At 39.9% G+C, this 27,588-nt stretch overlaps 1 protein-coding gene across 1 annotated transcript in view; it reads right to left on the bottom strand.

The window, feature by feature from the left end:
- Window positions 1-321: 321 nt before the first annotated feature.
- The window catches only part of grm3 (glutamate receptor, metabotropic 3), a 41,659-nt gene continuing 14,392 nt past the window's right edge, over window positions 322-27,588 (bottom strand). Inside the window, exons 3-14 of the mRNA XM_017405925.3 lie at window positions 27,261-27,317; window positions 23,247-23,786; window positions 22,231-22,374; window positions 16,903-17,172; window positions 15,928-16,528; window positions 7,845-8,087; window positions 7,539-7,728; window positions 6,786-7,095; window positions 6,482-6,675; window positions 6,219-6,351; window positions 4,200-4,377; window positions 322-2,775 (exon numbers count right to left, since the gene is read on the bottom strand). Of these exons, the coding sequence (XP_017261414.1) occupies window positions 2,699-2,775; window positions 4,200-4,377; window positions 6,219-6,351; window positions 6,482-6,675; window positions 6,786-7,095; window positions 7,539-7,728; window positions 7,845-8,087; window positions 15,928-16,528; window positions 16,903-17,172; window positions 22,231-22,374; window positions 23,247-23,558 (2,652 nt within the window). The 5' untranslated portion in view covers window positions 23,559-23,786; window positions 27,261-27,317 and the 3' untranslated portion in view covers window positions 322-2,698. The remainder of the gene's footprint in view (window positions 2,776-4,199; window positions 4,378-6,218; window positions 6,352-6,481; window positions 6,676-6,785; window positions 7,096-7,538; window positions 7,729-7,844; window positions 8,088-15,927; window positions 16,529-16,902; window positions 17,173-22,230; window positions 22,375-23,246; window positions 23,787-27,260; window positions 27,318-27,588) is intronic.

Consider the following 27,588-nt stretch of genomic DNA (forward strand, 5'->3'; position numbering starts at 1 on the left):
TAGCTGGGATCTGCCAGCAGCTGACGGTGTGTGCTCTGCCTCCTCTCCTGAGCCTCTCTGGGACTGCTAAAGCCAGCTGCTCCACTGTGCCTCCCAACATCAACACATTTAGTACAGGGATGTAAACTGAACACTTGAACAAGTCAACGAGTCACAGACTTTCTCCGAATAGGATATGTGCGTCTCCCTCCTCTATTTTTTATTTTATTTTTTTTTTAACAGGAGCTGCTGAGATCGAACAAGTGAAATGAGTGATGGGTGTACAGTCACAGATCAATTATTTTTTTGTACACTTTCATTAAAGGATAAAAACCCCAGCAGTGGTCACTGAGATAACTTGAAAGTGACAAAAGTGATAAAAAGGAAAACAGACTCAACTAATGAAAAACAGTTATTGCTTTTGAATTTTTGTTCAACAGAATAATTAAAAAACAAACTAAATAAAAGCCTTTACATGATGGTCCACTAACTTAATATTTTGTTGCACAATCTTTTGAGGGAATCACCTCAGTCAAGCAATTTCTGTCACTCCCTGTGATACTTCTGCACCTGTCCACAGGTATTTTGGCCCTCTCCTTCTCCAGACCGCATGTTTCAGCTCCTTCCACAGATGTTTAATAGGATTTAGATCAGGGCTCAGGAGGTCACTTCAAAGTAGTCTGGTGTTTTATTCTGAACCATTCCTGGGTGTTTTTAGCTGTGTGTTTTGGGTCATTATCCTGTTGGAGGACCCATGACCTCCTGCGACTGAGACTAAGCTTTCTGACACTGAGCAGCACATTTAACTCCAGCATGCCGAGCCTCCTCCGTGGTTCACTTTAAGTATAGTGTTTCTTGACTTAAATGTGCAACTGTAGCCACAGGAACATCAACCTGCTCATAGCCTTTACCTTTAACATGCTCGTCAATAATTTTCTGTCTAAGCTCCAGAGGCAACTCTCTGCATAGCTTTCTGTGGTCTGTGTTCAGTGTGTCACACACCATGATACCTAGCAGCACAGGGACTACTATAGCAAAACTGAAGACACCTGGTATGCTAATTTAACACGTTCCTATGGTCAAATTATTTTTAATCTTTCCAGGAGTACCATCCTTTTGAAAAGGCCAGTTTCATTAGTTAGTTTAAAAAAAAAAATCCTGTTAAACCACAATAAAAGCAATGACTGATTTTCATTAGTTGATTTTCAGTAATAGTTTTTCCTAATAATACTTTTGTCAATTTCAAATTTTTTTCAGTGATCATTGCGTTGTTTCTTTTCTTTAACAAAAGGGCACAAACACATTTATCTGCATCTGTACATCAGAAATCTACAGACTGGAAAAAGTCATTTGAAGCAAACGATTCCTCAGAGTCACTGTTTTTTCAGTACTTCAGGTAAACAATCGACGGCACAAGGCTTCATATGAAAGAAAACTGCCAGCCTGCTGTCCTGAAGCACCTGCTTGTAAATAAAAACTTGGAGCTGTGTTGTAAAACTGACCTCGAACAACATCAACCTATTAGACATACATTAAGGCACATAGCCATGTTTAAAAGATCACCACATATGGTTTCTACGGGGCACATATCATAAGCTACTACTCCCCTAACGTTGGAAAAAACTCATCATGTGTTCAGCGAAACAAACCATTTTCCTCCATTAATGCTTGTTTGGTTTGAGTTCGTAATTACTGAGAGAGAAAGTGATTTGTTCTTGTTCTTCCAAGGCTAAAATAAAATAAATAAAATTTAAAAAAAAACATTTTTTGTACTGTATCTCTTCTGCCCAGCTATTAGTTATTATTAGAAATGCATCGCAGCAGTCTTTTAGAGACACGGGAGTTTAGGAGTGGGAGTGAAACAGTGTTGCTTTGTTGAACACATGTCTGGAGTTATGGCCATTTAGATAAAGGGATTCCATAATTAGAATTAGAAAAAAAAGGAACATTTGTATCAAAAGCAAAAACATGTTATTTTTTTCCTGCTAAAACAGCCATAGTAGGTTGTTATAAAGACCCAAAATGCAACACACATCTATTAAGATGTATCAAGATAAATTCTCAAAGTGAAATGAGTTTGATGAATCTGCCTTCCTTCAAGTTTATGCTTTTTGTCCACATTCATTCTAGTGTTACAAGAATGTTAACATTGTGCTGTTTGAACCATCAGTAGTATAATATACAACTGTACAGAAACACCTTAGAAATGCATACAGTGTTACAATGAGAACTACAAAAAAGCATGAGAATCAAAAGTCTGTGGGTTTTGCAGCGAGGCAAGCAGAGCCACAAATGTGCATCCAGATTGAGGGACATGTCCCCTCCCCCACACCCCTGGCCCACTACCACCACCAGGTTTCAGCTTCTTTCTATTTACATCAAAACAAATCTATCAAAAACAAAGGCTGCAAAAATTTCCTCCTAAAAACTTTTTTTTTTGATCTTTTGTTACTCTACGTACAACAATGTCAATTCCATGTATTTACATCCCTAGAAAATAATTTAATTATAGTTACACACTTTCTACATTTGTAAAACAATTACAGTTCTAGTCCACAAGGAAGTTGTTCACTTATTTCGTGTGTGTGTATGTGTGTTCATGTTAGTGTGTGTGTGTGTGTTTGAATGAAGAGGGGAAACGAAGCTGTATGTAGGGAGTAATGTTCATCATTTGGCTAACAGTCGCAGGGGCAGGTTTTAGAGAGCGGACTGGATGTCGTCACAGAGAGGAAGTGGTGGAGTCGACAACTTCTCTCCCGTTGCAAACGGTCGGGACAAAGTGGGAGCTGACAGAAGCTGGAAAAGAACAAGAAATGAGAGGGTTAATAGAAGATGATAGATTCAATCAAAGTTGATGTCAGATAAAACTAAAACCTGTCAACAAGATGACAAACCTACTTACAGCACTGTCAGCAAAAATAAATAACTAAATAACAATATGACTGCATCTTACAGACATTAAAACAAAGATCCTCTGAAGTTTTTCTGATCAGACAGACAAGCTAATTTCTTCAATTCAAGTAGGCAGGGCCAAAATGACCAAAATGAGTTGCTGCTGTCTTAAAAAAAACTCTCCAGAATTTTTACTGGTTCATGTATTTGCATGAATCGCTGTAAAACATTGGAGAATGAAGATTTTTTAAGGTGGCAAGAACATACTTTTTTTTAAACGAGTCAGTAATATTTTTTTCCCCCAGATGACAATCCCAGAGCAGAAAAAAAGAATAAAATCTGACTCAACAAGCATGAACTGCATCGTGAGGATCTGAAAATGAGGCTAATTAGAGTCTAAAAGGCTACAGAAGATATCAAAGTCTAATTATCCCTATCTGACACGTAATTAAGAAATTGTAGTTGATATAAAGACCCAATCTGAAAGACTTTAGAAAGTTAATTTAAAACTTCATGTCTGTGAAGAAAAAGCAAAATAGTGATTTGAAACCATATCTGAGAGCTGCAGGGAGGTTTGGTTCCAGCTGGCCTGCTGGTAAAGCCCTGCACAGCACTGATGCATAAACTACACTAACATGAGAGAGCTCTCAGGAAGAAAGCTTTACCTGTCATACAAGTCATTTTCAGAAATATGTATACAACTGCAACCACAACTGCAAAATGGCTTAATATGCAGTTGCAAACAACCCCATATAAAGACATTTTTCCATTGTTTTGTCAAACCATCTTAAATGAGACTCATGCTTATGTTTTTCTGCTTTTCGGAGATTGATAACCCATTTTCATATTTACTTCTAAAGGTCTCATTCTCACTATGATGTCTCTCAACAAGTTTTTATCTTACACATCTTTAGGAACGGCTGCATGGTGGTACAGGTGGCAAGTGGGTCTAAGGTATAATGAGGCCTTTCTGTGCATGTTAGCTTTGTGCATTCATGGCTTTTCCCACAGTTCAAAAACATCCATTGTAGGTTTTCTTTGAACACTCTGATTTCCTTCTACGGTCCAAAAACACTGATGTTGGGTTAATTAGTGATTCCAAATAGTTAGGTGTAAGTGTGTGGCCTGCCATGACCTGGCAACTTGTCCAGGGTCGACCCCTTCTTTTGCCTTTTGGCTGCTAAATATAAAACACCTGCTCCCTGTGACTCTGAACATGCTTGAGTGAGTACAGAAAATTAATAAATAAGTAAATACTAAACACATCCATCCGTCAAGGGAAATTGTCTCTTTTTTTCTTCTTCTAAAGATAATTCCATGCAGCCTACCATGAGATGCATATGTGGTGGCAGCCCCGCTGACACTGAAACGATTGAGGTTTAGTCTGTGGCTCGTCACATTCTTCTGGGGCTGGAACATGATGATGTGAACCTTGGGGGCAAACATACAGCCCAGGACCACAAAGCCACTTAGACTGACTGAGATACACATGGTAGTGGTCTGAACCTGTGGAGAAAGTACAGAAACAAAGTAATCAGTAGCCAGACTTTAACTAGTGAAGCTTAGTTTAGTCGAAGCCTAATTTAGTCAGTGTTTTGGCTAATTTAAAGATGGTAATATATTTCAAAGGGACTATTGATTGCACTTAAAACAATCTGCTTTAAATAAAACAATGCAATTTTGTTTAAAACAAAACATGAAAAAGGCAGCTAAAGAGAGATGAAGACTGTCTGAGCCCTACATGCATGCGTTTAACCACTGAGGCAAATAAAGTGTGAGTACAACTCTTTATTTTCATACCTTTTTACCTTTAAACAGTCCCGAGAATAACAATTACAGACCTGATCAATAAAGTACTCAATCAGCAGAGACCACAGAAGCCAAACTTAACAGGCTCTCACTGCTAGCTTTAACTTCATTCTATGTGATTCATTGTATAAATCAATGCTAAGTGCTGTCTTACTCGCTTGATCACAGGGCTGCAGAGGTGTCTGTTGCATGTTTGATTCCGGTTGCCCTAATCATTGCTCAGAGCCCTACAGCAACTCAAAGCGAAATCACAGTAGAGCTGAGCACATAAAACAGTAATCAGCCATTCAAGTTTTCCTATTTATGCAAATAATTATGTGAGTGGGTGGGTATGCATGTTGGGGATATTGTGCCTGTATCAGACTAATCTTAAAGTAAGATTTCTTAGAAAGGAAATTGTTATTCTGGAAAGAAGACACAGGAAAACACAGGAATTCATCAGCAGTTCTCTTTTGCAGTCTTTGAAACACTGCCTGTGTTTGTGAGCCCGTGTGCTCGAGGTGTGCAGGTGAACACTTAAGATTTGTTCGGTTTCGGGAGAACATTCGTTCCCCTTTGCTGGTAAATCTGGACATGTGTCAGCACTTTGACTGAGCCTGTTTGTCACCTCAGAACTGCAGAGTTGGGACATGAGCCAGTGGGATTAGAAATAAGATGAAGTTTGCCACTGCACTTGTTTATTCACTGTTTTGTGCCTGTGTGCTTTTATCAACCTCAAGGGGAAAAATACTGTTTCAAAACTGAATTCCTTAAAGTTACAGTAAGTCTTTTATATTAGCTTTACATGAACCCTAAAATCTAAGCTTATGTAGAGTTTTTAATGAGTAAAAGATTAAAAACAACAAGGTGCCACATCAGGGCAGTTATAGAACAAAAAATAAAATAAAAAGAAACATGGCTGTCTTTCAATCAAACTACTTTCCAGAATACACTTTCACATTTAATGAAAGACAAATTCAAAATAAATAGTAAATAATAAAAAATGCAGTTGTTTTTGATAATTATAACCTGTCTGTTTTGTTTATTTCTTTTTCTATTTTAAAAGTGTTAAATAATTTTTCACATTGTGTTTTTTGATAGAGAATCTTTGGTTGACATGAATTTTAATATGGGAAAAAAACTATGATAGATGCTAAGTGAAGCAATACAAAATAATTCAGTAAAAATAACAAAAATAGGACATTTGAGTTAAACAAGAATAATTCCTAGTAAAAAAGCACTTGTTTTTGCTTCAGGCTAGCTATAAAAGGGACAAACCATATCTGCAGTGAAGTTTTACTTCAACTACAAAACAGTTTCACAGAAAACCTGAGGATTTTTTTAATTTTCTTGTCCAAATTTCTTAATACATCTTCATAATTTTAAAAGAAAAACATTTCATTGTAACTAACTCTGACTTTGAATTCCAACAAACTGGCAAATCTGTTTTCACTTGTAAATTTTCACTTGGATACTTTGGTTACTATGACTCAATTATTTTTCATATAAATGTAATATCAAGTATTTGTGCATATATTTAAATATGTTGAAAAAAATACCCTGTAGTCGCTAGATGTGACATAGAAGATGGGAAGAAAGGCCAGCCAAATTATACAAGTGGTGTACATGGTGAAACCAATAAACTTGGCCTCATTGAAGTTCTCCGGGCACTTCCTGGTCTTAAAGGCATACCTAGGGGGAAAAAAAAGATAATCAAATGTCTATGAGAAAATATCAGCATCTGCTGCACAGAAGGCAGCGACTGAAGTTGTTATTTCCAAGCAGTAAGGATTGCTATTTAAATAATCTTTGAAACACTTACACAGTACACAAGATGACCAGGAGCACATCATATCCTAGCGACAGCAGCATGCTGGAGTCACGTACGTTACACTTGAGGATGACAGTCTGTCGTCGTTCTGGCAATGTAAAGCGCCTCGTCCCGGGAACCTCCAGCAGCAGCCACACTGAGACCATCACCAACTGGACGGAGATCAGACTCAGACAGATGAACACCTGACAAAGAAGGAAGAAGACGGGAAGCAGGGTCAGAGAGTTCCTGTTTGTCAATCCATCCATCCGTTTGGGTGATGCAGATTGATGGGTGGAATGCTCCTCTCGCTCACCTGAGAAAATGGGCTAATGAAGCGTGGTCTCACCGCGCCCGCTCCATCTTTCACGCCATTAAAAATTCTGGCGATTCTGTTGGTTTTGGTGAGCAGGGCGGAGTAGCACACAGCGAATGATGTGCCCAGGCCGAGGCGCCGCAGGGCACATATGGCAGGAGAGGGTTTGGCCAAGAAAAGGAATGTCATGGCGTAGGACATGAAGACTCCAGAGAGGAGAATGTAGCAGAGCTCTCTGCCTGATGCTTTCACCAGTGGGGTGTTGTTGTGTCTGATGAACACCCAGAACACCAGGCCGGTGCACATAAAGCTGCAGACAGAGGTGTGCAACCACAAACAATCAGTGGTGGTATGGAGCGGGACAGGTGTAAAAAAAAATCCAAAGTCCATTCTCTCAGTTCATTCAAATATTATCAGTGTATAAATTTGCCTTAATGTTGGTGTCTGTGTGCAGCATGTGTTATGTTTAGCTTAGTTATTTGTTTTTGTGTGGATGAGGAAATAAAGCAAAGAGAACACTGGAAGTGAAACAAGGATTTATGAACTGTATACAAATTCCAACATCTTGCTATGGTTTGATGGTTTATTTAAAAGCTATTGATCCTGGAAGTAAGAATTTATCCAACTTTTTAACTCTACTAAACCTTAACAATGATGTATTGCTTATAAAACTCAAAAAACAGAATTATGTTTTTTAGCAGATTTGTGTGCACAGCTAAACTAAACTGAGAGAATGGATTCTTTTTCACTTACCCTACACAGGCAATGGTAATTGGACCGATGGCCCATGCATCTTCCCACATGATGTAGTCCTCGGGAAGGTCGTAGCAGGATGTGAGGTCGTCAGTGGGCCACTGACCCGGAGCACAGGGTGAGCAGGTGAACTCATCAGCCAGGAACTCATGAGGCTCGCATGCTGTGCAGATCCAGCAGCAGTACTCGCCTAGAAAACAGACACAAATGAGAGCAGAATGTGTTAGGTTTTTTTATTTACTAAGTCACAATACAGTTTGGTATGTAACTATGGCAAATAAAAAGAGTTCAAATTTCATCCCCTACCTGCCTGCATTTTCTTCATCTCATTAAGTTCACAGGGGTCGCTGCACTGTGACGTTGGCGCCACGTCTTTGGGCCAGTGTATGAGCTCGTTGTTCAGACTCAGACTCTCTGCCCACTCGCCTACAGGCACGTAACCATAACGTTCACCAGAGCGCTGATAGCTGAAGATGTTGTATCTGCCCATGCCGTCCCCCTGGGAGTCAAACTTCACTACTGTCTCACTGCCCAGAGGGGAGAAGGGGGCTGTGGAGGGTGAGAAGCAAGGAAGAGTAGGAAAAAGAAGAAGAAGAAAAAAGATTACAATCCCAAAAGAAACAATGCCAAACATTCACCCCATTGATGTTTTTCAGAAGCAGGAGTGGGAACAGAGCAATAAGGAATGGCCAACTAAGCCTGGGAGTCCAGTACAGAGAGCGAAAGCCATTCCAATAATTGTTTTTACCACAGAGGACCAGCCAGTTTCAAAAATATTTGCAGAGGCTTTAAATGCCTGGGATGCTAGGCAACACACGTGCCAGTGACTTCCCATCCTTCCCCAAGGTGACATAGGTTTAAAATTGCTGGGCTAAAATCGTATCTGATAAGGTTTATTACCAAATGCATCATTAACACCCTGCCTATAAAACCATACAGTCATAAAGGCATAGAATTTAATCCCTGGGTGATGTTATAAGTACCCTCTCATTGATAGAATTAGCTTCTGTGTCTCCTCTGTGAGGGAGGCACACTGCTGAAGCTGCCAAATTGGTTTGTATACATGTTGTTATGAAAGGATTACCATCTACCCTGAGGATGTGGAAAGAGAAAAGATTGTGAAATGGGCATGATGCTAAAGCCATAAAAAGAAAGAGGAAAATGACTCGGGACTGGGTGGGAAAGGAAGTTGACGTGAGGTTGGCAGCATCGGACCTGATAGTGCTGACGCTCTGTGCTTTCGACTCAGACAAAGTGCACGTCTTTCCTACAGTGCCACATCTGTCCCTACAGCAGAGCAATCAAGTCAGTGTTGCTGACACACAGACCTGTGTGTTATATGCTGCTGCCTGTCAAATGATGATGTGGCTGGGGATGGTGCAGGGCATGTTGGGGTTTCGATTCCTATAACAAGACTCTCCATCCGCAGTGCATTCATGAGTTGCTTCCCTTGTATCGTGGGTTGCTCAGGTTAACAGAAGAACGTGCAGGTCAAATTCTTTTTTTTTTACACGAGGTGAATGAGATCAGTAGAATGAATCAGAACACAAGATTGCAAATAAGCTGTCAGGCCGCCGAAGAGTGTGCGCGCACGTGACAGCGAGGATGTGCACACAAATGAGCGCAAGAGCCCCATTAGAGTTTACTTTACAGAGTGATAGCTGAGGTGCTGCTTTGAGCTTGGTGGGAGGCAGTGCTGACAGAACCGAAGCTCTGACCCTGCTGTGTGTCTATGTGGATATGTACACACGTGCAGCACTGACAAGTGCTAAAGCTACCCTATTGTTGTGAGAGCTCGGTGCGTTCAGAGAAGAATGGTGTGTCGGGTGGCAGCAGAGGGGGTTAGGCTTTATGAAATCCATAAATCACAGAGACAGCACAACCCTTTATCTTCCTCCACGCTCCCCCCTGTCACAGGAAATTCTAAGTGTCAAGTCTTCTTTGAATTTTGGGGCTAAATGTTTAAGTGACAGCTAAATGAAAATTATTTTAATAAGAGCATGATGATAAAATCTTGAGGCGAAGAAGAGATATGCAAAGAGCCAGTTAATAAAGTCTGCTAAATAACACTCAGCAATTGGCGGGCCAGGCTATTTTACACTAAAGCACATACACACCTGCAGGACAAGTCTACCACAAGCTAATTATCATAACTGTGTGTTACCAAGACCTGAGACAAGTGCAGAAGCCTAATTAGCTGTATGTGGTAATTAAATGTAATGCAGACATAACAGTAGCCTCTCTGACAGCATCGTTTTGTCCATGACTTCGCTCACAGTAGATCAAATTCAGAGAGTAAATAGGACTTATGACGTCTGCCTATAGGCAGTGTGCACGACCTTGCTGAGTAGACAGAATGGCTTATCAAGAAAAGTGTCTGAGAGTGCAAGTAAGAGCTGGTGAAAGTCACTAAGACTCTTCTAACTACAGAGAGCACACAGTCCAGATGAGGCTGAAGGGGGATTCGAATCATAGCGGGGATTTTTCCTCTAAATCAAACTCTTGTCACCAGAGTAGATTCCTTTGTCTGGCGAGTTGTTAACCCAGAATAAAAACACGAAAATTAGCTGATAAATTGATGACTTAATGTAAACATAAATGTATGGCATTTGAATGTTTTTTTTTTCTGTTTTGACAACAAAACAATAGCGATCTTTAATAGTTTTCATTTTAGCATTCAGCAATGGTCGCATAATGACGTGATACCATAACTTTTAACAAGAAAACAGATTTTATTCCTGAGTAGAACTCTTAATCAATTGCTTTTCTTGCCCAGTTGGTATGAAGTACTTGTGCTGATATGCTGTGTTTGTTTTTGTTGTTTTTTTTTTAAACCAAAATCAGTGCTGCGCAGTCTGGCCAAACATCTCCACTTTGTTCTCGTCTGGCCAAAAGGCTTTCTTCCAAAAGTCTTGCAGTTTGTTCAGATGCAACCTTGCGAGCCCAAGCTGTGCTTCCTTGTTTGCTTTAAAGAGAAGAAGCTTTCTCTTGGTAAACCTTTAAAAATAGATGTGGTCCATCAGTATTTTTCTAATTATACTATAAGGCCTGTATAATCTGAGAGGCACCGCTCTCTCTCTTTTAAATTTCTCTCAGCATTACACTGTCTGACTTTGGGTTAAACATTCTAAGATGTCCACTTTTAAAAAAAAAAGAATAGTAAAAGTTGTATATTTTTTTCCATGGTACAATTGTAAGAAATGGCTTGATAAGCCTTCCTTAACAGTAAATAAACACATGAATGTTTCAGAACAACATACTGAATGCCTCTTTTATCGAAGGGATTGTACTTGCTTTTAATCGTTCAATCAAGAACAATTGAGCAACATGATGCGGCTGCTTCTTGTGTACGTTTAACATGTAATTTGTAAGGCGTTCTGGACCACCCAAATTAGTATCTAGATTACTTAAGGAGCTGATAAGGGCCACATATCCTACTATACAAAGATTAGAAGCAATTACATTTTTATTTACCATGACTGTGTTTTGATGTTTTTTGAAAAAAAAAAACAAAAAAACAAAAAACAGTTTGATAGCTTCAGGCAACTGAATGACTTGCTTGGAACAAAAAGTGGTAGACCCTGGTACTTACAGGGTACGTACCAAATACTGTTCATACCAGACATGTACCCCATAATTACTAGCTACATACCGGCCTGTATTATGTATTACTACCCAATGTGCTTTAGACAACTTTATTTAAAGGAGTAAATTTGGTGAATGGTTCCAAACAGCAGCTAGTTTCTTGTGGATATAAGCAAAGCAATAACACCATCTTGAACAAATGAGCCTTTGTCAGTTCAGAAATACTTCCTATTTATCAAATCTAGTCCAACTAAAACCTAAAGCAGGGTTTCCAATCAGTATTACAGTATTTCCTGAGATTTGACAAAGATACCATGCATGTATGTACAGTTTTTTCACTGTCCATAAGTGGACAATAATATTTTTATTTTTTCCAAACTATGCATCTTGAACAGCTAAAAATTCCAAGACAATGAGTCTTTTTGGGACAAGCAAGTAATAGATAAACTTGTTTAGTTTAAAGTTAACATCTTTTGAAGTGGCAGATTATAAGGTAAACTGGTTGTAGATAGCTCTTTGAATTACCTTAGTTTGGAGAAATACAGTTTAATTCTGGCTGAATTGATTGGCTAACTACTAGTCTGAGTGGCGACAAGACCAAAGTGGAGTAATATAATCTTAAACCAACTTAAATCTCAAAGGTTTTACTAATTTATAAACCTACAGATGGCTGTCAATAACAATACATAGTTATTTTATGGCTCCAGGTTGCACTAAAAGTCCAACACCTAATTGCCTCTATTTACTGTTGCAAATAACCAAACAATTCTATGTAACAAAATATGTAATGAAAAACTGATGTTGATGGAAACATTTTGAAATTACTGTTTGCAGGAACAGCTCTGAGATTTTTAAAGTTAGAGTTGTCTTAAAAAACCTCCAACCCTTTTTGGCACCGCTCAGACTAGCTGCTAATTTGTCAGAATAAAATTATTTTTCCAAACTGAGGTCAAGTTACCTACAACGGGTAAGATATTCATTGTTCTTAATGTTTCCACAGAATCTCACTTCAAAAGATCTGAGCTGACAAAACAATGGGACTACTTGAAAAAGCTTTTGCTGTCCTAGAGGATTCACTGCTTTAAAAAAACAACAGTCATACTGAACATAAATAACAGACATACTAAAGAAAATCACCAAATGAGATTAGCTGAGACAATTGTGGCATAACCAGATTCCTAATTTTTTGTGAGACACTTAAGCAATTCCACTAACTTGAGAAACACCTTATTATTTTAGCTTAATTAGAAGCATGGTGAAAGCAGGCTTTTCATTCAGAAGCGGAGAAATTAATTATGTCCTCAGCCATGACGGCTAAAGCAAGGCCCGAGGGGGACTGTTGATATTAAAGGCAAGGAGACAGGGAGCATGCCAATGGACTTTGGAGGAATAAGTAAGAAGAAGTCATTTTCAAAACAGGGAAATTACACAAACACACAGAGAGGGTTTGCTTCTTTGTTTTTGTGAGCGTGTGACAAACACAGACACATCCCTCAGCGATGGATACATTTGTGCACTCATATGTCACAAATGCACGCAAAGAGAGATCACATTAGCTATATTTGTTCTCCCTGCAGATTCAGTCCAAAGGGATGGAGGCGCTGGCTGGGTCACGCAGCAACAGGCCATAAGGGAATACTAAAGGACAGATAGGGTCTGTAGGTCTAGAAAAGGGAGAGAAATGTATAGAACGAAGCAGAGGAGACCTGAGGCTCGACTGAAACAAAGGTGGCGAGAGAGAAGGGACAAAAGAAAGAAACCCCAGGCCTTAAGCAGGAGGTGCTGGGATGGAGGACGAGCCGAGAGACAAGATAAGGCCACAGAAAGGAGGAAAGTGACACGGGTGGAGAGGTGGATGAATACAAGTGGGGAAAAAAAAAGACACAGTACAGGGGAAGAGCGAGAAACTATTGTCATGCCAGTAGAGAAACGGGTGGAACAAGGAATGCCTTTGAGGGAAGGAATCAATAGAACAGGTGAAGGAAGGATGGAAAGATGAGGAAAGGGAAGGGGAGGAGGAGCAGACCAGTGCAGAGAGGCATTCGAAGAAGAAGAGCAACCTTGTGAAGTCTGTGTAGGATGTGCTGCTTTTTTAGAATGTAGAAAAATTAGGATATTTTCTTGGTGAGAAAAGGGAAAGCGATGGGGAGAGAGAGAGAGAGAGAGCGATAGAAAGATGGAGGGATGAAGGTGGAGGGAAAAGTGCGACAGAAAAGGCAGAGATGGAGATGAAGAGATAGAGTCAAGAGAAAACAAGGCAGAGAATGAGTGAAGGTTGTTCACCAGCATCTAAACGTTGCAGTGAGCTGTGTGCTCGATATGGCCCTGAAGGCACACCGCCTCTGCTAACAGACATATCAAACACACACACACACACACACACACACACACACACACACACACACACACACACACACACACACACACACATATGCACACACACACACACACACACCATGCAGAGAAGGGGGAATATCACATCTATCACCACTATTTGAACAGAAGCCTGCATGCATGTGTGTATATACTGATCTGTTTGCTGCAGATCGGGGAGGTGGGTGGGAGTTGAATGATGGCTCTGAGAAGTGTGTGGGTTGGGGGTGTCTGCAATCTCACACTGGCAAAAAAGCAAGCATTTCAAGCCACCTCTTGTTAAAAAAAGCTGACTTTTTTTTTGCATGCTTTTTCTAGATGTGTCTTTTTTTGCACATGTACGTCTGGGTTTTGTGTTTAAAGTGGGCAGCGAGAACTCATAAAAATGCACAAATATCTCCTCTTTGTCTACTGCGAGTTGGTATGAAGCAGTTCCTGTGATCTACCAGATCACCTTAACAGTTGGCAATAGTGTCGGCTTTATTACCATAGCAACTAGCGAGATGAGACTAGATGAAGAGAGCTGCGAATGAAAACATTCTCCAAACCACACAATGCAACGCATACACTGTAAAAACACAACAAAACAGCAAAGACTCTTGTCTATTGTTTAGCAAATCTAATGAGAGTAGCAATTGCTTCTGCATATCTGAAAACAGAGAGAGAGAGAGATTAAACTTTGATGTAATGTAAAAAATAATGCAATGAACATGCATGGATAAAAGAGAAGAAGACACGAGAGAGTCGAAGAGTTTCTTGTTCAGACTGAGGGCACTGCGGATGCTGCAGAATTTACACAGTGTTAAACCTCAGTTCACCTCAGCTTCTTTTTTACACACTGTAGGTGGAAGGATGTATACAGTACATACAGCATAGAGAGGAAGCAGCGAGGAGGAGTTCTTCAGGACTAACCAACAGCTAAAAAAATGCTTTTGTTGTACTCGGGTAAACTGTATCGTCGTCAAACTCTCATTCGTACAGATTCTGTGAATGAAGACAGGCATCGTATTGGCAGCAAAAAGAAGGGAGGAACAGAAAAATGAGAGAAATTAGGGAGATACTTTGATACATACTTAGGGAGATTACTATGCCTTTCTTTTCCTTTTCTCAAATCCCAAATCTTTAGTCCCACAGATGAATAATTGAAGCATTCCTTGAATGCCTGTCACCCGCCACCTTTCATGCCAGAGATTAAGACTAAAATCATCTTATTTATATCGAGAAAGAAGGGAGTCTTTCAGCTGTTTTGGACAAACCTCAAAAATAGGATTATGTTGGATCTCATGGGATATTTTGAGATGCCACGCTCAGAGTCAGTGTTGCTGCTACCACATCCAATTCTATCTATCTATCTATCTATCTATCTATCTATCTATCTATCTATCTATCTATCTATCTATCTATCTATCTATCTATCTATCTATCTATCTATCTATCTATCTATCTATCTATCTATCTATCTATCTATCTATCTATCTATCTATCTATCTATCTATCTATCTATCTACAGAGCATGCTCAGGAAAGCCATGTCCTTTGACTCGTTGCATAAATGAAGATGTGAAATTTCCAAGTGATTCTTTTTCTTCTGCTGACGCTTGCTGTCCCACTCCAGAATTGCTTCACCTCTCTCTTTTGTTCTTTCCCTCCTTCTCTCCATACCACTTCCTCCCTTTCACCTTACGCCAGACTCTCTCTTTCCCTTTTAGTCTTTCTGTCAGTCCTATCTGTAAGCTTTTTTCTCCCCTCCCTCCATGGATGATGCCATCCCCCCCTCTCATCCTCCATCCATCCCTCGTGCTCCCGCTTCCCTGATGTCCCATGGCAAAGCTCGCCGTGTTAATGTTGTTTGTCTGGTGTGTTTTGATGTCTGCTTCTGGTCACGGTTGGCGGAGGAATAAGCACCTCTAAACCTGTCTCAGTCCCTGAGACGCAGCAGTTTATTTATAACACTTTCTTTGTGCGTGATCTGTCAGTCAAGCCAATCCTCCGTCTCCTCTCTCTCAAGTCTTCAGAGACTGACAGACAGACAGGCAGCCTGCTATAGGAGCTATTATAACACACACAATCTCATTAGTGCAAGAGAGAAGAATATGGCTGACGGATTAACTGCAGCTCTCATTCCTCAAAGCAACTTTGTAGTGTCGCATCAATTACGCATGGGTAATAGGTGTCAATGGCAAGCTGGTTCTGACAATACGTTGCAATTAAGTGGATTTGTTTCCGCACGTTTTTATGTTCTGTATCTTAGGAGAAGGACAACAACCATTTCATTAGGGGACTGCTAAGTAGGGACAGCACTCAAATTCCTGTCCATTTCTTCTTATCTTGTATACCCCCTCTCCAACATTTCCTTTTTTTTTGCTCTCCTTCCACTTTCAGCACCTTATCTAGGACTCTGCACTCTCTTCAGCATGCTCGAGCTCTCTTACCTGCGAAGCTGACATTAAGAATGTAATCCCTGTAGAGTCGGCGCCCATCCAGGGCCTTCATGCTGTCACACAGCTTGGTGGTGTTGAAGCACAGGCTCCGCTGCATATTGTGGAGGGCATGGGCCATGGCGTACACCGCATTCACCACAAACATGATCTTGGACTCTGGTTCAAAGTGACCTTTGTCCATTGACAAGTCCTTGTCACAGGGCGAGAGGGGGGTCTCTCCCGGTCCCAGACCTCCTGCTCCCAAAGAGCACTGGAAGCGCTGCTCCCAGAATTCCCTGAACCAGGGGTTCCGATGGTTTCTGACTGGGTTCAGACCGAGAAAGTAGCGGTTGAAGTCTTGTATAGGGTTGGCTGCCAGTTCAAGTGTGATGGCTCCTTCAGCGGTGACCTCATTTCCCTTGACGATGCTCTCCTGCGCCCCCCAGCCATCGCTTGCCACCCATATGAAGGAGGTGTTCAGCCTGGCGGCGGCTGCGAGGAGCTCTCTGGCATCATCGCTGCGCAGGAAAAGAACGGCCACATGGGCATTTGGCTTCTGAAGGAGCTGACGGATCACAGCCTCGTAGGACTTCTTAGCATTTGAACGCCCCACCTGGACAAAAATAAGGACATAATACAAATGCTTTTTTCACATTTGAAATTCACAATCATCCTTTAATAATCATAAAAAGGGCTGTTTTACAGTCTCACACCAACTTGCACCTCTGTAGGAAATGAGATAAAAAATATAACTGTGAAAGCACCCAGAACGAGATAAGCTTGAATTTTCTGCCTCACAGCTGATAACGCTGCACTAATATTAAATCCTATTTCAGATTAACATGTGATAAGCCATAAAGGAAAACTTGTAAAAGCTCACAAACTTAGAGTCTTGTTGATTATTGCTTCCACACTTGAGATTAAAAGTTTGATGTTGTATAACTGAAAAAGAAGGCATGTTTCTTATGATTCAGTTTCATTTGATACCTTCTCTGAAGTGGCAATGCAGATGTTCCTCATGCGTGCCTCTTGTTCAAAAGCCTCGATGCCAGTTTCACCGTAGTCCCCTTCTGATGCCACGGTGGACACATATGTCCAGTTGAAGAAGCGGAGGATCTCGGCCATGGCTTTGGCCTGGTAGAAGTCAGGAGGGACGGTGCGGGCGAAGTAATCATAGCGGGTTTTGTCGCTAAGCTTGGCACTTGTTGAAGCATAGCTTATCTGGGGGATCTGAAAGAGTCTGAGAAGATTGGCAACCTGAGGAGAAGAGAGCGAGAGAGATAGTAAAAGGAGGAACGATTCAGGTGAAATTATTTCAGATATAACCAACATATTTTAAAAAGAATCTTGACATTATTTTAGACTGTATTACACAGAACAACGGTTATTAAAAAAAGAAGTAATAAAAGAATTAAGAGTATGTGTTCTGATTGACTTTCAGCTGCCACCACACAAAATTTGGAGCTCAACATCTATAAAACTAACAGATTTATAGACACTTTTGTGTTGGCTAATGTTAATTAGCTGTGGTGGCCATATTGAATTGGGTTGACCCCAAAATTTAATCAGTTATAGATGCACATCCAATTATTACCTTTTGAGAGTTTCATTAAAATCTACCCTTTAGTTCATGAGATATTTTGCTAACAGACAGACACAGTTCACTCCAACAGTAAATGTCAAAGTTTAAAAAGAGATCTTGTGCAATCAGTTAACGCTTGGAGTCTGTGCTGGGCATGACTCTCAGCGACAATCACTCCAAATTTTAACTCAGTATCTGCAAAACTGGCTGAGTCAATGACTTTTTTGTGTTTGGCAAGTTTGCTTAGCGATGTCGGCCATCTTGAATGGGATTGACTCTAAAAGTTAATCAGCTGTGGATATTCATTCAGTAATTAGTTTCTGAGAGTTTCATTAAAATCCCTCAACTGGTTCACGAAATATTTCGCTAACAGACAGAGAAACACACACAGACACGAGCAAAAACATGCTCACCTTTTGCCTTAGGTAAATATTTACTTTGCTAAACCCTGAATGTAATTTGAAGTGACTTATTTTGATGACACTTTTTGTTGTTACTTCTTAGAACACTGCAATTAGATTGAGTTAGGATCTAATTTAATGTGTCTGTTTTCTTATTGTGTACTGTGTTTCTTTCCTCTATTAATTTATGTAAAGAAATATAAAAGTGCTTTACTACAACTGTGATTTAGACAGTTTAAAAACCCATCGCTGAGCCCTGCAGTGCAAAACCACATAAAATTTAAGGCTTACTGCAGTCAAGGAGTTTTCGCAGTATTATTTACACCACAGCTGTTTAGTCAGGTGGAAACAACTGAGCCAGTTTCAGTTCGGTTCATTCATTTAAGCACTTGAATTATACACAGAGATGGGAAAAGGGAAGATACTTTGCCACAACTAATCAACATTAGCCTACACAAAAATGGCTACACCAAATTGAATTTTACAGACACTGAGCTAAAACCTGGTGTGGTAGTAGCTGAGCCTCATTCACAACATGTACTCCAAGTATCACAGAGATATCACATAACAACATTTTCAAAATAGTTCTAACGCCGTCATTTCTCAACATAAGAAGATCTTAGTCTAAAACTCTGGCATAAAAGGCAGCGGGTGATATGCTGGGCAGTTAATTTTGTGATGTACGGGGAGGGCGAAGGAATAAGACTTTCCAGCCCTTCAAAAGATTTTTTATGGGGGCGCACGTCAAATAAGAGCATGAGCTACCTTCTGTTGCTCTGGAGTTCCTATACTTTCAGTCAGTAACATTATGCTTTTTTTCCCTTTATGTCCTTCTACTGCATTTTTTACCCACAACAAAGGGACATAAGGTGTCACAATCTGTGTTTTTGGTTGTTTTTATTGTGACAGTTTTTGTGTTGTTGAGTTTTTTTTCTGTTTTTTTTGTTGTTGTTTTGGCTTCCTTGTGATTAGTTTACTTCCTCTCTCCCGATGCTTCCCTGTGTTTCTCCCTTTGCCATCAGCCACCTTCTCCTTCAGTCAGTATTTTTCCATGTCAGCCTGCCACACCCATCTACACCTGTTCCTGGTTTGTAATCAGTCACCTGTTTCCAACTTCCTCATCAGCCCCAGCCCCATTTCATTCCAGACCCATTTTATCCGTTTTTTAAATTTTTTATGAAAGTCCTGTGTTAATGCTTCTCGAGCTCCTTGTGATTTGTTTTTTCTTGAGTTAGGTGACTTTTTTCTGTCATTTTAGAATAATTGGACCTGAAATAAGATTGGATTATAATTGATTCGTACTGGACACAAGTATTGAGTTGTAATCATATTGAATTCAATTAAACTGGATCACATCCAACTCAATTTGAATTGGACCTGTATGTTTTTTCTGTATAGTGATCCAAAATTATTTTTATTGTGAATTAGTGTTTTAAAAACTTATATTAACTGTACCAAATTTGATAATTAATTTAAATTAATTGGTCCTGTTGACATATTATCATTACTAGTATAATATTACTGTTACTGATATAATATTAATGGGTATAATCTCAGGTTTTTTGATGTCTGTATAAATTCATCTTTTCAAAATACTGTGTTAGTAATTTTTTTTTTTTTTGTTGGTCTCCAAATGTCACACAAAACAAAGAAAAGATGCCAGACACACTCACGCTCACAAAGATTCACACACACAGTCACAAATAAACACAAAAATACACAGACATTCTGTTCGTGCTTCAGCTAATCCCCCCCCAAAGCGCACCACTCTGGGTGTTTCTATATTTCATTCATAGTTCGCTTGATGAGCTGTTTTGACAACGTGTCAGAATCTTATTAGACTAATAACATAGACAAGCAGAAAACACACAGGTTGACACATTCATAAACATTTGCACTGCTGTACACACACACACACACACACACACACACACACACACACAACTGCAATGAAGTCTGTTTCTAGTTCTGGGATTTCTAATGGTTTTAGGACAGAGGTTGACCTATTTGTCATGGACTGTCACACTGCAAAATGTAACCGCATCATTCAATGACCTGCCACCGAACAATGAGCTCAGCTACCTAAGAGGCTCATTTGTAAAGACAGAGTTGACTCTGTTACTCAGGGAGGACGGAGAAGAGATGTGGTGTAGAAATTGGTCTAGAAATGTGGTTGAATATAAAGAAACTGAAAAGGAATGAAGGAAAAAAAAGGCCTAGGATTCCTTAAAAGAATGCACATCGCCCACCACCTATTGAGTTTTAACCTTGGAAATAACATTGCGGACAATCTCATGCAATATTGCGTGATCTTGCATGATCTGTTAATGTTTGGAATATGTTCTGTGAATGACTGACAGCTAGTGCCATGACAAAATTTAGCTCAATATCTGGAGATATCTAACATATGCTATCTTGTGTAGGCGTCATGAACTGGGGTAAAGGGGGCGAACCCTGAGCACAGACTCATGTTGAAAAAAAAACTAATTTATTTAGAAACAAAAGGCAAACCCAAAACAAAGGCTGACGTGGCAGCAAAACCTAAACTAAATACAAAACATTAAACTAAACAAAACCTGAACAGACCTGAGACAAAAGACGAACCACTGGGAAGGCACGAGCAAACAGAAGGACAACACATCAGGGAGGCAACGTTTGACAATGAACCAGCAGAGAGGTAGAGAATGTGACCGGGTATTAAAAGCAGAGGGTGATTAGTGGAAGTGGGCACAGGTGAGATGATTATGGAGCTAGAGGCAGGTGTAGATGGGTGAGAAAAGGGAAGAGAGAGAGAGAGTGACTGAGGAGAAGTGAATGGTGGCTGAGGCACAGGGAAGAGACAACTAAATAACACAAACAATAAACTCGAACTGAAACATGAAGACAAAACATAATTCAAAAACCCAGATCCTGACATTAGGTTGACATCTTGAATTGGGTTGTCCAAAAGTTGATCAGCTGTAGATGTCCATTCATTGATTACTTTCAGAAATATATGAAATTAATATATGTTCAGTGGTTTGTTAGATATTTTGCTAACAGACAGACAAATTAACACATATGCAGACATGGACAAAAACATTATTGGTTCACCTTTGCCTTCAACGACAATAACAGGGTGGTGGGTTGCTGTTTTATCTGCTTTGAATTCAAGTCACATATTCGAACATAAACACAGAACCCTGGATGTCTTCAGAAGACATCGCATGAACTGGTACTTGTCTCACTCAGAACCAAATCTAAACACAACACCAGACGTCAACATAAACTTGTCCTCATCCTAAAAATGGAACGTTTTAGTTTATGGAGACCATCCCCATGAAGTGACTTGGTGTAAACAGATTTAGAGACTTACAAACATGAGTAATACTGGGCCCAGGCTCAAATTCACACACAAACACACAAATTAGGATACATACGCGCAAATGAATGGAAGGGAAGAGCACTGCCTGCTAAGTAAATGCCTTCGAGGCATTGAAGTCCATGGCTAAACATAAAATAATTCCCTACTACTTCATAAGCAACAGACAGACTGGCCAAGTAGCGAGGCACGGCTAGATTAGCATCACTGGCAGGAGATCAGAAAGCAGAACAGTCTGAGGGCTCGTAAACAGCACTGACATCAGAAAATACAGGTTAAACAAACCGCGAAAGCAACAAAGGGCAACAAGAATGAGCTGCGAGAAAACAAAAGATAATCATGTGCGATGAAGGACAAGAGGCACAGCAGATATGTTGACAATGGGTGCCCCCAGGGAGGAGGAGGAAGAGGACAAGAAGGAAAAAATGGGGCTGAGGTCAGCATACACTGAGCTCTCCTCAAATAGCCAGAGGGGATGCCTCTGGATGCTTATAAAGATAAGCAAAAATGAGAAGGGGGGGAGTGATGAGAAGGAGCAAAGCAGAGATTTAAAGTACAGAAAAAGAGCAATACATAAAACAGGAGTGAGAGACATAAAGAACGGCTGAGATGACAGAGAGACAGTTGCAGAGATTAGGGATTTAAGAACTGATAGGAGGAGGCTTTTGTGCAATCACAGAGGAGTAAGGGGGAAAAAAAAGGGTTTTATGCTAAACTATGCAAATAACCGGCTCTGTGACAAGAAGCAACAAGAGCTGGGAAAACACAGATGAACACAATGACTGAAGGTAATTCAAAGAAATATGAACACACATTAATATGCAGTCACATAAATGTGGAAACATGGGACGGGAAACACGTCAATATATTTGCACACTTGGTCATAGAACTTGTGCTCATGTACAAGGCTGGACAAGAAAAGTTTATATTTCAGTTTTTTTAATAGTTCTGTGCCAAGATACTATTTTTACCTGTATAGAGACACTGCTGAAGGACCCTCCAATGACTCCTGCGATGGCGAGTGGGCTGTCATCCTGCAAGGCGTAGGATCCATCTGGACAGATGAACTCAGTGTCGTCCACCTTGGTGAGGGAGGCTCTTACAAACTCCAGAGCCTGAGAGCCACATAGATATTTTAAATCATAGCAGTGCATCGTACTGGATACCATATGGCCTATACTGTCCAATCTTTTTTTTTTGTTAACGTTAAAGTTGTGTTTTTATGAGAAATATGCAACATAAATAAAAGCAAACATTTTCTTCTTCGTGCAAATTCTACCCATTTGAAAAGGACATTAACATTCCTCAGTGTACAGTTGAAAGCTACAAGGTTTAAATGAAAGTTCAAATAGCAAATTAAGTCCCCTGAGACCAAGGCAACGTATTTCTTCATGCTGGCAAACAAGTCAGGAGTTGGCAATCCTTTCAGAGAAACCACATGTCAAGAGTTTAGGGTTCTGACAGCTGTTTAAAAATCCAGTTGTGTAAAACCACAATCTCTGAATAGTTTGTTAAAAAGATACATTTTTTTTAAAACCCAGCAATCCGTAGTGGTAAAGAATCGAGCTTTCATTGTTCTTATTTTCCTTGTCAAAAATATTTTTGACCTCTTTTTATGTTATAAAAACATTTCCCTTTGTCATTAGACCCAAGTTCCTTTGCCCATTTTGATTAGCTAAAGTTGAGGTACATTGATATAAACAAAGTGAAATATTTTTAAAAATATAGAAGTTGCAAACCCCAAAGTCATAGCACCCCTCTTCTGAATGAGCTGAATGTTTTTATACATGACTAAAATTGTCCGAACTAGACAGAAATGGCTAGATTGCAAAAAAAAAAAAACTTATGGAAAAACTGAAAACAGGAAAACTATCACACAACTATTATTTGTTCAGAGTAATTAGCTTATGGAAAAAAGATCAGATAAAAGACATTTTTGAAAACTCCAAATATGTTGAGTTTATGAGCAATGATGATGCTCACCCACCTGCTCCAGTGCGTACGTGTCTCTGGAGCAGGTGTCGAGGATGTGGACTCCAAGAGAGACGCCTGGCAGTAACGCGTTGTCCATGTTGATCCTGTCTATGGCAAACAGCATGGCCTCCAGCCTCTGGATCCCCCTGTCCTCATTCACACGGCCGCACTCCTCCATCCCGCTCCCTTTTTCGTGCACCGGGAAGAGGCCGCCGAGCACCAGGTCGCCTTCGATGCGAATCTCGCGGCGTGACGGAGGGGGGTCCGTGAGCAAGGCGCCCTGACACATCATGACCAAGACTAATGAGGGGAGAGGGGATACCATGTTGGGCTCAGGTAGGATGGTCAGAATGTGAGAGGAGATCTGACGGAGAGTGAGGGGCCAAGGGCGGATGTTAGGGGTGAGGGGTGAAGAGTGAGGTGTTTGGATAAAGGTAGGGTTGAGTCAAGCAGCAGGAGCGGGTGTTTGGGTCTGTCTGTGGCCCATGAAACAGTCAGGTAGTGCTGAGCTGGAGCACACATGGAGGGGCAAACCATCTGGGCATCGGTTCTCCTTGAAGGTCAAAGACAGGACAGGGAGAAAAGATATAAACTTTTTCTATAGTGCATGTTATTGGACAAATTACAAAACTTTTAGGGGTTGCACTATGAAATTTTTCTTGTTTGGTCTCAACCCTTGGTGGGGTTTGGGGACGCTGTTAACAAGGGCTCAAAGTCGTTTCTGCTTCACAGAAAAAGCCCAGACAAGACTACAAGGGATATAGAATTGTTTGAGATTGTACTCCACAATTCTTCCTTCTACCCACATCACTCAGTAAACTTTTTTATTGTGTGTGTGTGTGTGTGTGTGTGAGCCCTGGTTGTATCAGGATAAGCAGCTTAGATGGCTGTCTGATACACGAGCCCAGCCTTCTCTCGCCACAGATCAGAGGAGCCTCTCTAATCTGATCTCACTCCCAACGTTTCCCCTCTTGTCCATGACTTTATACCCCTACGTTCATGTGTCCATGCCTCTGTGTTATCGTATTTATTGCTCCCCCTCTTCCCTGCATAATTAGTGTGAGGATTGAATGGATTTTTACCATGAAAGACGTTATCTGACAACAACGAGGCCGAGAAAAGATGATGCTACTGATTATGACTTATGACTCAATTAAAAAGGTGTTATGGCAGTTTTTTCCCCCTTAAGCACTCTCTATTTTCACTTTTGGATGGGAAAGGCTAAAATATACTATAATAGGAGGTAAATTTAAAGATGCATTCTAATGGTGCATTTCACAGTTACTTGTCATGGACAGTAGAAGTCAGGATGGTACACAATTTCATGGCTCAGGGGGAAGTTTTGCAGAATTTAGCAAGACTCCTGCTTTACAAAGTGAGGGGAAGAATTGTGGTTCTTTACAAGGGAGGAGAAATACACATTTTTTTTAGATGTTTATAAATGTTAAGTAGCAATTTTTGAAAGTTCTCTGTTCTTTTTGGGGAAAAAAAATCAAATTACACGATCAAAATAATCTAAATAGTGTAGAAAAGGACCTTATCTGGACCATGAAGCAAGCTCAAAGTGAAACACCTGTTCATTGCTGGCTTCTGTTTGTGTGCGTTAAACCAATGGTTCTCAAAGTTGGGGGTCATGAAACATCAAGTTCAGAGATGATTTCCAACATATTTATTTGGCCACAATTGTTACAGGAGAGGTAAAATGATGTTATAAATGATTAAAAAGTCCAGTAATTGTTGTTATTATGGCTGTGGTTAATTGGCAGCAATATTTGCCAGCCAAAAGTTGCCAGCATCACAAATCGCTGCCACTGTTAATTTGTGGGTCGGAAGCTGAAAAGTTTGGAAACCACTGAGATCCAGCAAAATAAGTCTCTGACATCTGGTGGGCAGGTAGAAGGATGAAAGCTTCTCTTAGATACACACAGCTCGGAGTTTTCTGCAGGCGGCAGCCCACACTTTTACCACTCTGCTCTGTAATATGACACACAGATAAACACACCCAGACAAACATCCACTCAATACACACAAACACACATGTACATTCACACAACCTCTGCTTCTCCGGAAGGGATAACCTTAAAGCAGACTCTTTCCGTGATTTGGCTTCATTTTCTGTCAACCAACAGAATTCTGAGTGTGTTCAGGAAATGTAATGATGGTGCACGGAGTTGTGATAAACAAAAGGTTAGCAAAAAAAAAAGGTCTGAAAAGAGTGGTATGTTTGAGCCCAAAACAAAACATATACAGTATATGAAGTGATTTATTTAAAAAGACATTTGACTAATTTAAACTAATTTAGAGATGCTTTTTCCTGTCCAAGTCAAATATGGATCAGCTGGCATGGATTTTTAAATTACCTTGTTGCAGTTTTTATTTTTAGTGGTGACATAGATGTTAATTTAAAAAAAAAGCATTTTCAAGCTTTGACAGATTCTAGATATGATTATTTCTTTGATTGAAAGGAAACAAACTTGAATAAAACTTTTACACGAGTTCATAAAAAAATTGCTTAACACTTTAAACAACCCTCTTTATTAGAGGCTCGTGTTGAGACAGAAACAAAAGGAACTTTAAGGAGCTCATTGCGGACAACATAGGATAGAAGTGTAACTCTGTGCATTTGGTTTGGATAAACTGTATCTATTTGTGTAAAATACTTGACTATAGATGTGTATGTTGCTGAATATTGTATTTGTATAAAACTAAATTTGTAATAAAATGTTACATTCAGAGACACTGACAGCATGTTTTCTTGTGACTGGTAGCCCTTGAAGTTAATGTTCTTAAAATATTTCAGTATTTATTTCAGTATTTATACACTACTCCCAAGACATTTGCTTCATTATAATTTGTTTGAAAGTGACCAGTTCCAGCTTTGCCTCTCAAGTGGAACTGTGCAAGCAAAGCACACAGTATGAAACAGAAAAAAATCTATTAATTTGTGTCTTTAGTTACCAAAAATATGTGCAAGAAGAGAAGCAGGTACATTTGAAACGTAGGACTTGGAAAAGAAGACACCAAATGTACACCAAATTATAGAGTTATAACCATTTTTGTGTTTGGTTCAGGTTAAATAGCTGGGGCGGTGCCAACATTTGTATGTTTTAAACACACTACATGTCAATGTGTTGATATGGTGAGTATGTTTTTGAATATTGCTGACTCTTTTTGCTATGACTTCATCAGTGTTACCCATAGAATGGAGTTTAACACTGAGTCTTATAGATCTGCAAGACTTTCTCAAAATAAGATGTTCGGATGGCAGCATTTTATTCAGCTTAAAAGTCTGTTTTGTTCACCAGTCTGCACATTACAGATGCCATGGGCACTATCGAACACCCGTATAATTACTGCTACCGGCTTGTCGGTTGTCTGGATGGATCGATAGCAGAACCGGTCCCTCTCATCTTCAACTCACAGGACGCAGCATCTTTAGTGGTCAAAAAACTCAAATGGAATTGATCAGATCGCACTTTTTCCACTTTGGTCTAGTCCAACCTTAAATACCCTATGGCCAAAAAAAGTGATGTAATTTAGATACTTTGTTTTTTATTATTGAACTTTTTTTTGTGTATATTGTAGATATTTGTTGTGGTTGCAATAAAGAACTGAATTAAGTAAGAAAAATGCCACCTGAGAGCCCATTTGTTGGTTCGTCTCCTGCTTTTCTTCAAATTTTATTGACTTTTTAAAGACATTATGAACTGTAGATGATAAACCAACAAAATTTTTACTATTTCACTCAATGACAAATCAGTTTTATATTGTTTTATGAGCACTTTTAACAAGTTCAACAATTCTATTTTGTTGTTTGGCGATATTTAAATTTAATATCTGACTTAAACTCATGGCAAAATCTTGCAATACAATTGTTGTGCCTTTGACACAGCATTCCAACTTTCTGAGGTTTTGTGCCTAAACTTCAGTGTGGTCTTTACACATTCTCTGTGAGTTCTGCAATGCATAATCATTTACATTTAATGTGTACAGAGCCGTGTACAGCTTCAGTAATGAAGTGTCTTACCTGATTTAGGAAGAGTAAGAGAAGATGGCAGCCGGAACATCACATCACCATGGACACCTTGGGGACACACATGAGGTGCGTAAGCAACAGTTTGAGAGGAGACTGACTGTAAATGAAACAGTACAGGATATTAACCACTGACCCTCCTCCCTGGAAGTTATAATACGGAGCAACATCTGACAGAAAAGCCCATTTTCCTCCTGACCCTGCCTAAACCAGCCAGTAGGCCACTTCCAGCTCGCTGCACTCATCTCTTGCCTCTCACATTTGTTTCCTCCAAGGCCCCATCCTCGCATCCCTTCTTCCTCCCCTCCCCCCCGTCCCCCTT

The sequence above is a fragment of the Kryptolebias marmoratus genome, linkage group LG11, assembly GCF_001649575.2.
Source record: "Kryptolebias marmoratus isolate JLee-2015 linkage group LG11, ASM164957v2, whole genome shotgun sequence".
In the NCBI taxonomy this organism is placed as follows: domain Eukaryota; kingdom Metazoa; phylum Chordata; class Actinopteri; order Cyprinodontiformes; family Rivulidae; genus Kryptolebias; species Kryptolebias marmoratus.